Source organism: Corvus moneduloides, chromosome 25 (genome assembly GCF_009650955.1).
Source record: "Corvus moneduloides isolate bCorMon1 chromosome 25, bCorMon1.pri, whole genome shotgun sequence".
NCBI classification, from domain to species: domain Eukaryota; kingdom Metazoa; phylum Chordata; class Aves; order Passeriformes; family Corvidae; genus Corvus; species Corvus moneduloides.
In genome coordinates, this window is record NC_045500.1 from 3350866 (window position 1) to 3363673 (window position 12808).

Here is a 12808-nt window from a genome sequence, read left to right on the forward strand (position 1 = left end):
TGTTTTGCATTTCTCCTAATTCTTATCTCACAGCAGATAAACAGTAATGAGTATTTTGGACCAAACCACTACACTAAATTGGTGTTTCCGCCCGGTTTAAACCGAACCCGCGACAGAGGGTTTGAGCAATGGGAAGACTCGGAGACAGGTGGTGCCTGACCCGCTTCACTGAGTGTGGGCAAGCTTTGCTCTCTTAAATGAGGATGGAACCTCAAGCCAAGGGGTGAGGAGGCAAATCTTTGCTGGCCCTGCAGAACCACAAAAAACATGCTGCAAAAATCTCCAGCTGCTGCTAAAGAAGCTCCTCTGTGTGATCCAGCCCAGCTGAGCCTTGGATTTTATCTGCACAATCTCATCCTTCCCGTTAAATTTGAGTTTGGATCCCTGATTGTGCGGGATGGACACATCCACTGCATCCCAGGGAGAAGCAGGATCAGTCCCAGACCTGATTTCAGGAGTGTTGGGTGGGAGTTTCTGTGGAATGAGCTGAGGAGAGAACCCCTGGGCCTTCTCCCCCAGGCAGCTGCTCAGCTGGTGAGTGCAGCTGTCCCCTAAGAGGGCTGCTGTCCCAAATTTCATATGCAAACAATAAGTAAAGCAATAAATGCTCTGAATATGGATTCTGTTTAGAGCTGGCTTTGAAATTGTCTCTCTTTTCTGCTGCAATGGGGAAGGGAGAACAATGGAAGTGAAAACCATTGTTTTCACAGAAAATTCTTTGTGAATATCCTTGTGGCTCTAAAGGAAAACAGAGTACAAGAACCATAAATACAAAACGCTTTGATTTTGAAGTGGAACTGACATTCATTTTTCCAGATGTAAACAAAATGGCTAAACATCAAGAGAAAACAAGTTCCAGTGCTTTTTCTCTCTACCAAATGCTTCTCACTCAGTGACATTTCACCAAGCAAACTTTTTTCCTCCTTGAATTTCCAGTAAGAGAATCTAACATGTGATTGGTATTCTTGGAAATTGGTCGAACAGTCTTTCCAGGCAAGCTGGATGATTTGAAGTGGGTTCAGCTATTAGAGACTGACATTTCTTCCTCTAAGAGCTTGGCTGTCTGCAGATTTGTAACACTTGTAAGTCTTCCAGGGCTCAGATTTCCAGAGAAGTTAAGGTCAAGGGATATGTGGTGAGGGAAAATTCACATCTGTAAATTTTGGGGTTATTTTGATGAAAAATATCTTAATGTAGAGGACTTTAAGTGCTCAATTCTGCTATTCTTACTCATGATGAAGAATGAGTAAAATTGGATTCCTGGCCCAGAATACAGTTGCCAACATTTAAAGAAAATTTCCATGGGTAAGAACAGCTCCAAGTGACCCTGAAGTGTAGGAAATAAATTCATTGCTGCCTCTGTCCAGCAGAAATTATGATCAACAAATTGGAAGTCAGCTGTGTGATCTCCTAGGAGGGAGATGGGATTCCTGTAAAGTCCTTCTCCAATCAGACAAAACCCCCTTAAATTTTTCCAGTCGTGGCAGCTCAGTAGGAAAATGAGAGCACAGAGGTGGTGGCTGGAAGGAGCAAGGATCAGAGGCACGACAGGCTCAGGGGAAAAGGGGGAAGACAGGAATGGCAGTGCTGTAAAGAGGAAGGAGCTAAACGAGGATAAATGAGGATAAATGAGGAGTGGAGGCAAAGAGAAAAGTGTGGGGGAAACTTAGAGATTGGAGCTGCAGTAGAATGAAGTAACTGATCTTAGCTGGGAGTTAAAGAATGCCCCAGCACTGAGAGGTACAAAATTAAACACAGATCCTTCACTTTATAAAACCCCCCACATTTAGTTCACCCGGTAAAGGAGATGAATTGTTCTAAAAGGTGCCTGGTTCTGTTTTTCTAAGGAAAAACGCAGTTTAAAATGGCAAGAATGCAGACTAGCAAGAAGCAGCTCCTTCTTTGCACTGTCTGGCAAACCCGAGATGATGAACAACGAAACCAAAAAGCCTTTTGCAGCAAAACCTTTTGTCTTGAACAATCAGGGAGCTGCCAACCATCCCTCCGTGTGAGGAGCTGTCTGTTCTGTTTAGGAGAAGTGAAAGCAGTGCCTCAGAGCCCGGGAGCAGGAGAGAGGCAGTGACAGGAGATGCCAAAGGGCTCGTTGGACACAGCTGTTGTGACACTGCTGATAAGGGGACGCCCTGGTTCAGCACGGGCCTCTCCAGCACAGCAAATTACCCAACAAGGGGAGAAGCCACCGCAGAATCCATCGCTACCTGCAAAACAATTTCATGCTAGGCTAAACAGGGATTAAAAAAACCTCCCCGGGCTGCTTCACAAGCCAAACCTTGGGTTTAGAAAGGAGCAAGGCAGGCGGTTCTCTCCAGGTGTGAGGACAAATCTGGCCTGCCAACGAGACCTCTTTTGGGGTGGCCTGACCCAAGTGAAGATCTACGGGACAGCTGGAATATACTACTACTGATTATAAATTTATTAAGCTTTTCCTGCAGTAGTTTTTGGGGTACATCTGCAACTTGAGTGGGTGGGAAAGGAGGGATAATGGCAGAGCATCCAGAGGGGGTGAATGGGAGGATTTACCAGTCCCTTGCAGATAAGGATGGAATCCAGGGTCCAGATGTTTAAAACCAAGCTCCCTTATCCTGCAGAGTGTTGTGACCTGCGGCTGAAAGGTTTTCTTTGTAATTTGCACTGACCTGAAGGAGCACATGGACGAGGATCTGAAATGCATCATCTGTGTGGATTAAATGTCCACGGGGAGTGGTGACTTTGGGGCTATTCCCAGGTTTGCTGGATGGGGATAACCAACAGTCCATCCAAACTTACTGAATGGATGGGAATGGCTTTTCCTGGAGGAGTTAACGGGGAAATTTGTGCTCGAATCTCAGGTTCTGTGGCGAAACAGCAGCTGAACTGGGTGCTTGCAGAAAATGTAAAGTTCAGGTAGAAGAGGAGGCTCTTAAATTTGGGAATTCTGGGGCTCTGGTTCCTGCTGTGCTTTAAATTCTTTTTGGCCTTAGGCAAGGCACTAAAAGGAGGGTCTGGAAAAGCTTTTAACGTTTCATCCTAAGGCACTGCCACTCCCAGAAGCTAACTGGGCATCCAGTGGAGCAGAAACCACTCAAAAACCACTCAAACCAGGTTGTTTTTCTCTGTTTAAGCCAAATCCAGTCAAACCAGTAGGAAACTTGTCTAATTACACAGTACATTGCAGGTGCCTGAAGGGTTGGGGTGTACCTTGGTTAGCACAGGATAGAACCCCCCAAAAAGTTCTTCCTTCATGTATTTACATCAAATGTGCCTCAGTATCCCAGGTGTAAAATACATTTGGTGCCCTGACTCCCAAGGACTTTCCTGTGGGAAATAGATTGGGTGACAGGAGAGAATGTGTAAATAAAAATAACAGCTCTGAGAATCCACTGTGCCCTGCCCTCTGATGTTGGTTTTTCTTCTCTTGAAATGAAGTAAGAAATGTTCTGTGAGAAGCACCAGCGTTTAGAAACTGAGATTTTCTTTTTTTCATGTTTCACTTGGCAGAATTTTCCAGAGCCACTTTCTCCATTGGAAGTGCTGCCAATCAGAGATGTGTCCTCTGTTTAAATCTCTTTCCTTTTTTTAAGCCTGTAAAGTGGATCTTTGAGGGGAAAAAACTTAAATGAACTTTCAGGCAGAGTTTAAATGAACTTTTTAATGCTGCTTGCTGAGCAACAGTGACTCACCAGCAGAAAAAACCCCATTAAATGGAGAATGGCCTTTGTTCCAAGGAACAGGTGATTTTAACAATAGCTTTAGAGATTTCTCTACAGCAAGGGAAGAAGTTTCATCTCTTCAGTTCCCCGGATGCAGCTCTGGTGCCTGTGCTAAAATTCCCCCTGGAAATAGGGGTGAGTTCCAGACACTCAGCTGACAGAAGATATTGCAGCGGAAAAGGGATCTGAAAGATGCTTGGAAGAATGGAGTCAGCACGACTGGGCCAACCTTCAGGTCTTCAAGTGCTTTTTTCATAATTGCTAAAGCTTCCTGACACTCTTGGAGCAGCTAAAAGTGAGATAAAGTGGCTGTTCAAGTGTTTAAGCTTGGAAATGAGAAATAATCATTTTTGGGCACGCTGTGGAGAATAAATCAGGAATGTGGATTTAACACTTTTTTTTCCCTGCTCTTATTATTTCTAGTGGATGCAAGGCACCTCTCATTTAAGCTTTACTTGTACAATGCTGGCTCTATAAAACTTCCAGGGATAAATAAACATCCAAGCAGCTTTGTTCAGGGCTGCAAAATGAGTCTGGGCCATAAAACCCTGAAATTGGGATCATGTTGGCTAAAAGAAGCTAAAGACAGTGTTTCCTGACAGGAATTCCGTTTTAATAAATGCCCTTTAGTTGTAGTTAGACATTGTGTGAATATTTAATATTTTCAGCTTTCAAATGAATTCCTGATGGGATCCAGCTGGCCTGAAGTTTTTCCTCCTGGATGGACACGTTGGTTTCATCTCTCCTGTCCTGTCGGAGCCACTCAGTGCTTTAATCTGGATCTGAGTATTCCACTGAAGTCGGGACTTCAGGCTGAAGAGAGGGAGAGATCATTAAGTGCCTCTGATGGGTGATGTGAGGTCCCTCAATAGAACACTTGCAGCTTTTGATAAATTACCAGCCTGATGTTTTGAAAGCCTTTTCTTCCTCTTGTCCAGAACTCCTTTCAATCATCCCATATTCTATTGCTGGCACTCACTTCAGGCTTTTTCTCTTTCTAGACTCTGGCTCTTAAGCTGCCAGCTTGGCCTTGGAGACTTTTGCCACAGACCAATTTCCCTGCTAAAATCTTCTGCAAGGTCTTGGCACGGCTTAAAAAGAGTTACTTCAGCTGCTGCTGGCTGACAGAATTGATTCTGGTTTTGAGAGGATGTACGAGGCTTTAAACCTCTCTGTGCCCTGCAAGAGGAGGCTTTTTTGAAGGGGCAGTCACCACACTCATAGCAATATTTAAACCTGTGGTGGTTATGCTGATGCCTTTGTTTTGTCACCTTCTCCTATGATTTTATTAATTAAGAATAGAGGCAAATAAATAATGGCAGTGGCGGGGGGCACTTTGAAGCTAAACTGCAATTTTATTGGAGTCAGCAGCTACCTCTGCTGTTCTGCTGTGGCAGCAGTTTGGTTTGCCAATAAAATGCAGAGCAAGGTCTCTCAAAAGCAGATCTGGTGCTGGTTGGAGCCTTTGAACTCGTGATCCTTTCTGCACTGTGTGCTGATTTATCAGTGTATGGAAAGGGCTGGGTTACCTGGACTCCAGTTCTGGTTCTTGTGAGGATTTTTGTGTTGTTAAAGGTTGGACTCGATGCTCTGGGAGGGTCTTTTCTAACCTGAATGATTCTGTGGTTAAATCAAAGGTACAGCATCAAAGCTGCGTGTTCCTATCGGTATTTACAGACTTCAGACCCTCCTGAAGGGTGTGAAGTCCAGGTATGAATCTTCTCCTACTCACATGTAGGGAGGAGAAAGAACACCCTGGCTGACATATGCTGACCCTGGTGTTCCTGCTCCATCCCTATTCCATTCTTGGATATTCCTGTGAAGTAGCAACATTTCCCTGGATTATCTTCTCCTGTACCTGGTTTCTAGTCCTGTACAGAAGAGATGGATTTACAGACATAACACGTAGCAGTTTTCCAGGGTGATCCCATTTTTGCCTATTTATTTACTTGTCAGTGATGCACAAACCACATTTGTGAAGCTGCTTCCCCCTGAGCCTTCCAGCAGTGGGAGCTGAGGGCAGCATCAGCTGCTGGGGGTGATTTCAGATGTGCTTTTTGACAGCAAATCAGGGGATGTTAATCAGATTCAGGAGCTGGAAGACACTGAGAATTATAATTGCTGCTGGGCACAGCTGGATGTGAACCGTTATGGCCAACAGAGCTCAAAAGGGACAGAGCTTTTCCTGCCCTCCCCATGAAGGTCAATACAAAGAAATACGAGATTTTCAGCAGTGTCTCAGTGTAGTTTTCATTAATTGCAGTATAATTAGGTGATCAGTTTAACGAACGTTGCTTGAATCTTCTCTGGGTGCAGGAGGCACCATCAGAAATAATCCTGTGTTGAAGTGGGATTTATGAAATTTTGGGAGTGTTGCCTGCCCTGTGAGAACATCCCAGGACAGCCCTGGGCTGTGTTTCAGCTTTAGCAGAGGAAAATCAAAAGTTCTGGGAAGGGTCAGTCTGGTCCTGCCCATCTCAGAAAAGAAGAATTTACTGCTCACCCTGCTCAGAGACAAGTGGGATAAATGCTCTGATACCATGAACAGCACTTAACAAAGTGTTTAACGAAGTTTGGTCTGCAGTGGGGCACAATTGATCCATCAACAGGCGTAAAGCAAACCGAGGGAATCGTGTGGGGCTGGGAGGGATTAATGAGTGCTTTTAGCAGCATTTGTCACTCGAGCTGTGAGCACCTGGGGTCAGACAGCTCCTCCCAGCCCCACCTCGGAGTGGGTGCCTTGGTCTGTCTGTGCTGCCTCTGCCACCCTGCATTTCAGGGCCCCGAGGGTTTGTAGGTACAGCAAGTTTTTGTTATTTGTCGTGTGTTCCACCGCTGTCTGTCAAAGCTGAGTTTCATGTGAATACAGCTGATTTAGGTCATAGCAGTGTTGTCAAATCTTAGCCCTGTGGAAACCTAGGAATGTTTTGCTGTTGGTTTCTCTACAATTCCCCCTTGTTTTTTTGCCTTTCACTCCCCAATTCTGTCAGCTTTCCATGTGCTGCTGGAGATGTCTGGGAGAACTGCACTTCATCCAAATCTTCCTGAAGCTCTGATTTGTCTGATTTTCTGTGTTACACCATTTAATTTTTCCTCTACACTGTTTATTGCCTTTGTAAATTCGGTATTTAACTGTGTAAGCTCAGTAGGGATGGAGCTCAGCATGAATAACAAAGCTGTGCTGTGATTTTACACGGCTGCCCTTTATTCCAGAAGGAGAAAAACTTCCAGTTACAGCTTGGGTGTGTGTTGGCATCCTGGTCATGCCACCCCCGAGGCAAGGGCTTGAAACCAAGTGATCTTTTAGGTCCTTTCCAACCCAAATTATCCCTGATCTTCCTTTTTTAAATTTTCATATTAAATCTGTTATTTTTTGTTCTCTTTTCCCATCTTGCTCTAGGACTGCCCAACAGGAAAGTGGCCTCTGTATCACTGCAGCACCTCCCAGTAAATCTGGAGGGTTTTGTATTGGTAAGTGGTGTTATTTTGTGATATTTGGTCTTTTTTTTTCTCTCCAGGTCATTGGGATGCACCCGTGGGAAGCACTGGAGCTGCCCAAAACCCCCCAGTGGATTATGGATGTGCTTTATGAGTGGCATTGGAAGGAATGTGTGCAGTTATTTTTATATGGGGGGGGGGGGGGGGGGTGTATTTATACAAGTGCCTGCAGGAAGGATGCAGCCCTGACTTTGCAGCTTTAAAAGGGGAATTTTAATGTATTAATCCACAGAACTCTGTCTGTGTAATAAAAATAATTTTAAAAGGAGGAAAAGGGAGAGGGAAGCATGTGAGAGGAGGCTCCACCCTCACCCATCCCTGCCATCTCTGCCATTTTATCAAAGTTGTGGCTTGGAGTTGAAATGTCCTTCCTGGTGCTGTACAGGAAGTTTTGGATTCAAAATCACAGATTTTTCCTTTTGTTTTGTAACCTCTGAGAGCTGTTGGTGCTACTGAAATTTCTGTCTATACAAATAAGTAACGAAATAATTCCCAATGTGATTTCCAGCTCCTGCTTTTCCCTCGGCTTTGAGCTGTCTCTGTGTCCTTTCCTCACTTCCCCTTTTCACCTCCACACTCGCTGTGGGTGAAATGAGATGTGCAATTTGGGGCATTTGCATATTTTTCATTTAGGAAAGGGATATTTTATCAGGTTTGATGGCTGAGGAAAATTGCCTGTGTGGAAATAGAAACCAATTTCAGGATGAGTGATTGTAGCTCCCTTCGAGGTTCCAGGTCATTCCTGTCCCTTTCAGTCCATTCACACCCAAATTTCCTGCCCTGGGGAATTCCTGTCCTTGTAGCAGCTGATTCCACAGCTGGCAGGTGCCACTGAGCTGAACATAATGAGGTTTTGGGGGTCAAATCAAGAAAAATGGTGAAGGGCTCTAAATATTTCAGGGCTGACTGGTTTCTTTAGGATTGATCAAACAGTTCAGGAAAAGTCAGAGCTTTCCCAAGCACAGGCAGGGCTGCAGGAGCAATATCGAGAGGAGAGATGAGTGTGTCAGTGCTGGAAGCTGAGCTGTTTGTATCCCAGAGGGATGAATATGCTGATTCTTGGTCAGCCTCCAACACCTGCGTGGAGAAGAAGATATTCCTATTTATCTTCCTCGCTGCAGCCACATTCCCATCCCCGTGGATCGATTTATAATTCAATCCCTGTCCATTTGTTTGCCAACAGAAGAGGATGAAATCATAGCAGGTTTTCTTTATAGCCAGGAAGAGAGAGTTCAGTGGGAAGTGGAGGGGTTTGGGGATGTTTGGGATGAATGATGCTGCTGCTGTGTGAAAGCAAATCCCAAAATCCTGGAGTGAGTGCGAGGTCGCTGCTGCCTCACAGTGCTTGGATTCTGTGCTTGAGCAGAAGCAATCAGGGCAGATTTTCCTGGTTGCTGTCTCCAGCACACAGTGGAAGTGGGAAGGTTCAAAATGGGCGTGGATGCAGCGGATCAGGACCTGCTTTGAGAGGTTTTGTGTTGGGAATTGGGAATTCTCAGGGGTGCTATCCCGGATATGGGTGTGGCATCCAGCGAGTCACAGCCCCGCAGAGCTCCAGGGGCTGATCAGAGGAAGGACAAGGTCAGCATTTCATCCCTCAAATGAGACCACAGTTAAACAGCCGACCCTTCCCCATGCTCCAGCACGTGCCACGGGAGGGAATTCGACCTGAGGATTCTCTCTGCGTGAATCTGAGAGGGAATTTGACCCGCGAGCTATCTCTGCATAAATCTGAGTATCCCCTAATTAATTAGGGAACTGGAAACCAAAGTGAATCAAACCCTTCTTCTTATCTTTTCTGCTTCTTATTGCATCTTTCATCTTTTCTGAACTTCCTCAAGTACAAGGGACAAGAAGGTCGAAAATGGGAAGAAAATGAGAAGCACTTGGCCTGGTGCCTGCCTTTACGCTGTGTTGATTAGGTTTTAATTGGCAATTCTTGCCTGTAATATAAGATAATTGCAGAGATTTCCAGGAATAGTTGTAGAATAGGAAGAAAAGACACATCTGAGTCCTACTGGAGGAGTTTAATTAAAGGCTTTTAAAAAAGTGCAACAGACGGTGCTTTGCTGGGTGGGAAGAGAGGTGTGAGGCCTCTCTGTGGACATGATGTGATGGTCAGAGCTTCTCCTCCCTCCTGCCTGGAGATGTTCTCCATCACCTGCATGAGGGGGCTTGGACAATTCAAGGATAACGTACGATTCGGGTTTTGGTCCAAATTCTAAAGGTCTTTTTCCAGAAAGTGAAGTCGGGCAGCCCTGGAGTGAAATTCCTTCTGTGTGTGTGGCAGGGCTGCCCTTCCCAGCTTTTTGCTGTCACTGAAGTTGTCCTCAGCTCCCTTCCAGAAGTGAGCAGACAAGGGGCAATGGCTTCAGACTGCAAGAGAGAAGGTTTAGATGGGATATTGGGAAGGAATTCCTCCCTGGGAACGTGGTGAGGGGCTGGGATGGAATTCCCAGAGAAGCTGTGGCTGCTTCATCTCTGGAAGTGTCCAAGACCAGGTCGGACAGGGCTTGGAGCACCCTGGGATAGTGGAAGGAGTCCCTGCCCAGGGCAGGGGGTGGCACTGATCTTTAATTTCCCTTCCAACCCAAACCGTTCTGGGATTCTGTGAAAGTTGGAAGAGGTTTTTCCCCCCATAGTGCCCAGCATCATCAAAGAGGTACCTTGGAAAGGGAAAAATGAGGGGATACTGGACATTAAAGAGGAGAATCCTGCTTTAGTGGGAGTTCATCGGGGTCTTCAGCGTCCAGCAAAAACCTAAAATTGCAGAGCAAACAGCTGGCACACAGGGAGTGTTCCACCTGGGTGTTGAAGGAGAAGACGACCCTGCAGGGCCCTTTCCTGGGGGTGATCTTGGGCAGCCAGAGAGATCAGCGAGATGGTGACAAGTGTACTTTCAATTTTCCTTGTGGCTGCTTGAAGGGCATTCATTACCTCCCGTTTAGAGGCGTTTGCTCACATTTTAGCCTCAGCAGTGCTGCAGGGAGTTCCTCTGGGATGAACTCTTTGTCCATCTCCTCTTTCTGCTGCTCGGTTTCCATTTCACTTTGGGCTGAGTTGGAAAGTGTAACCTGGAAAGGGTTGGGTTACACTGAGCCTCAACAAAGGCAGTGCCAGATGCTCAAGAAACATTTTAATCATAATCTCTGAGCTTTTATTTTTTTAGGAACTGCTCACAAGCTCCCATGGCTCAGGCTTTGAGTTGGCTGATTTTGTTGTGGAGCCTGAGGACCTTCCCCAGAGGTGAGTGGGTGACTTTCTTGCACAGGCAAACTTCATTTTTGATTTGTCTTGTTGGTTTTTTGTGTCGGTTTCTGTTTGGTTGGTTGTTTTTTTGTGGTTTGTTTGGTTGGGGGTTTTTGTTTGGTTGGTTTGTTTTTGTTGTTGTGGGTTTTTGTTTTGGTTTCTGTTTTGGTTTTGTTTTTAATTGTTGCTGATGCTGTTACCTCCCCAAAGCTATACAGCATTAGGGATGGCAGTTGTTCAGCTCATTTTGGTCATAAAGTGTGGCTGCACAATCTTTTTAGGAATTCATTCAGGAGAGAAGACAGAGCAGGTGAGGGATCCATTCACCAAGAGGCTTTAATTCCCTAAACAGAGGAAAAAAAACCATGAAAATGTCAGTGTGCTGTGATAACAATAATCCCAAAGAGTTTATTTGGGTGTGAAACAGAGGGAAGAAAAGCCTGGAATTCTCCTCCTCACCCTGCACACTCAGGTTTGGTTCCTTGTGAGGAACTTCCTCTGAAATCCTCATGGTTACCACAGCAAAGCCCTCTTTTAAAACCCCAAGTAATTCATTAGGACAGAGGCATGACAGAATCGAAATCTGACAGTAAGAAATGCAGAAAGGGAGATAGTGAAGGGTCTCTTCAATTCTTTAAGTTCAGCTTTCAGGTGTCTTGCTCTTTGTGAAGAATTTATCTCCCTCCCCTCATGGAATGTGATGTCGAGAGATCTCTTGAAGAGGGATGGGTAAAAATTGAAACTATAAAATGATGGATTTACACAACACACAGCACCTCCTTCATCCCTTGGCTCTCTCCATCTGTGCTGTTTGCACTCTCCTGCAAACTGAACTTTTCAACTTTCTGGCAAACAAAACAAGACCTTTCCTAAAGCTGAGAAAGGCATGGAAAAGGCTCCCTGCTGCCTACAAGAGGTAGATGGTTTCATCGGATAAAGCATCTGAAATGGGGATTTCTCCCAGGATTTTGTGCTCAGAATATTTACTTAGAAATCTTAAGGGAGCAGATTTGCAACTTTTCTTCATTTTAGCCATCAACACTTCAGGATGAGTGTGATAACATGGAAATAGTGATATTGCATCATGGTGTAATAATAAGTGGCTGTTTAGCTTGGAGTCTTGAATATTTATTAAATATAAGTAAATAAAAAACCTAAATTTATTTGATTTTCTTTTCCTTCAGGGGTCTCTTCCCTCTCAGCTGGCTGCAGCATGGACTGCCAGAGCCACTGCCTCATAGACTGCAGGCAGGGGCATTATTACACAGCTGGCAACTGCCTGGAGTGCCCAGCAGGGTTCTAGTAAGTCCCCTGAAATAAGAGAGTTAAACACTTGGGGCATTTGACATTCAGGATATTCTGAGGGTTATAATGCAGGGCTGGAGGTGAGGCACAAAAAACCCCCACAAAATGTCATTTTTTTATACCTGAATAATCAGCTGAGCAGGAAACCCACTATTTTTGGGTCAAAATCCGTGGTTCTGTGGCCACAAACTTTTTATTGAGCAGTGTGCAAAGGGAGATGTTCCTGTGTTTACACAACGCCCATGCTGGCTGGTTGGGGATGGAACCTAAAAGGAAATAAAGAATTTAATTGTATAACTTCATTATTTTTGATCCAGCTGCCCTGGAGGCCAAGCAGCTCCAAGGAAATGCCCTGTGGGAACTGCCAATGAACTGACTGCTCAGGGAAACCTCTCAGCTTGCCAGGTGAGCTGAAGAGAGCAAGCAGGTGAAGTTCTTTTTCCCTCTATTCCCCTGTGTTTTGATCCAGATTTTTCCAGTCTGCTTTGAAGTTTTTCAGGAAATCCCTGCACTCTTGGGCTCAGAGGAAGCAGGTTGTCCCTCCAGGTATCCAGCAAGGAGCTCTGCCTCCGTGCAGAAGGAAACAGCTCCTGTGGGGAACTCAGGAATGCACAGAGGCTGAAAATGGTCCAAGATCCCTTCTGGCACCGGAGCTGGGGATCTCTGGAGCTGCTGGTTTGCATTAGTGGTGTAAAAATTCTGTGTTTTTGTGGCTGTGCTGCTCCCGTGCTCTCCCTGCAGGTTTGTCCCCGTGGCTACCTCAGCCTGGAGAGCAGGGCCGGCTGTCGAGCGTGTCCCGAGGGATATTCCTGTGATCCAGGCACGGGCATCCAGAGGAGCTGTGGGCCTGGTCAGCACTCACCAGAGGGAGAGCTGGACTGCAGAGAGTGCCCAGAGAGACACGTGTGCCCCGATGGACGGAGCACACAGGTACAGGGTGAGAAATGTCTTCTCCAAGGACACATTTTCACTCCTCTGGACAAGCAGGGCTTGAGCAGGAAGGTCTTGTCAGGAAACAGAATTCCCTGGTTTAATAGTAGGATGTG

General features: G+C 45.6%; 1 protein-coding gene across 17 annotated transcripts in view; it reads left to right on the plus strand.

Moving 5' to 3' along the window:
• LOC116455698 (SCO-spondin-like) overlaps nt 1-12808 on the plus strand; it is a 70416-nt gene that overhangs the window by 11300 nt on the left and 46308 nt on the right. For 16 of the 17 annotated variants that reach the window (XR_004244453.1, XM_032133861.1, XM_032133866.1 and 13 more), the window contains exons 2-6: nt 7111-7181; nt 10378-10454; nt 11642-11759; nt 12080-12167; nt 12504-12692. Coding sequence is in view for 16 of the 17 variants with exons in the window: in XM_032133861.1 (XP_031989752.1) it covers nt 10397-10454; nt 11642-11759; nt 12080-12167; nt 12504-12692 (453 nt within the window). In the remaining variant the exon portion in view is untranslated. Of the gene's footprint in view, nt 1-7110; nt 7182-10377; nt 10455-11641; nt 11760-12079; nt 12168-12503; nt 12700-12808 lie in introns of those variants that run through there. The other variant, XM_032133869.1, reaches the window with a different exon arrangement.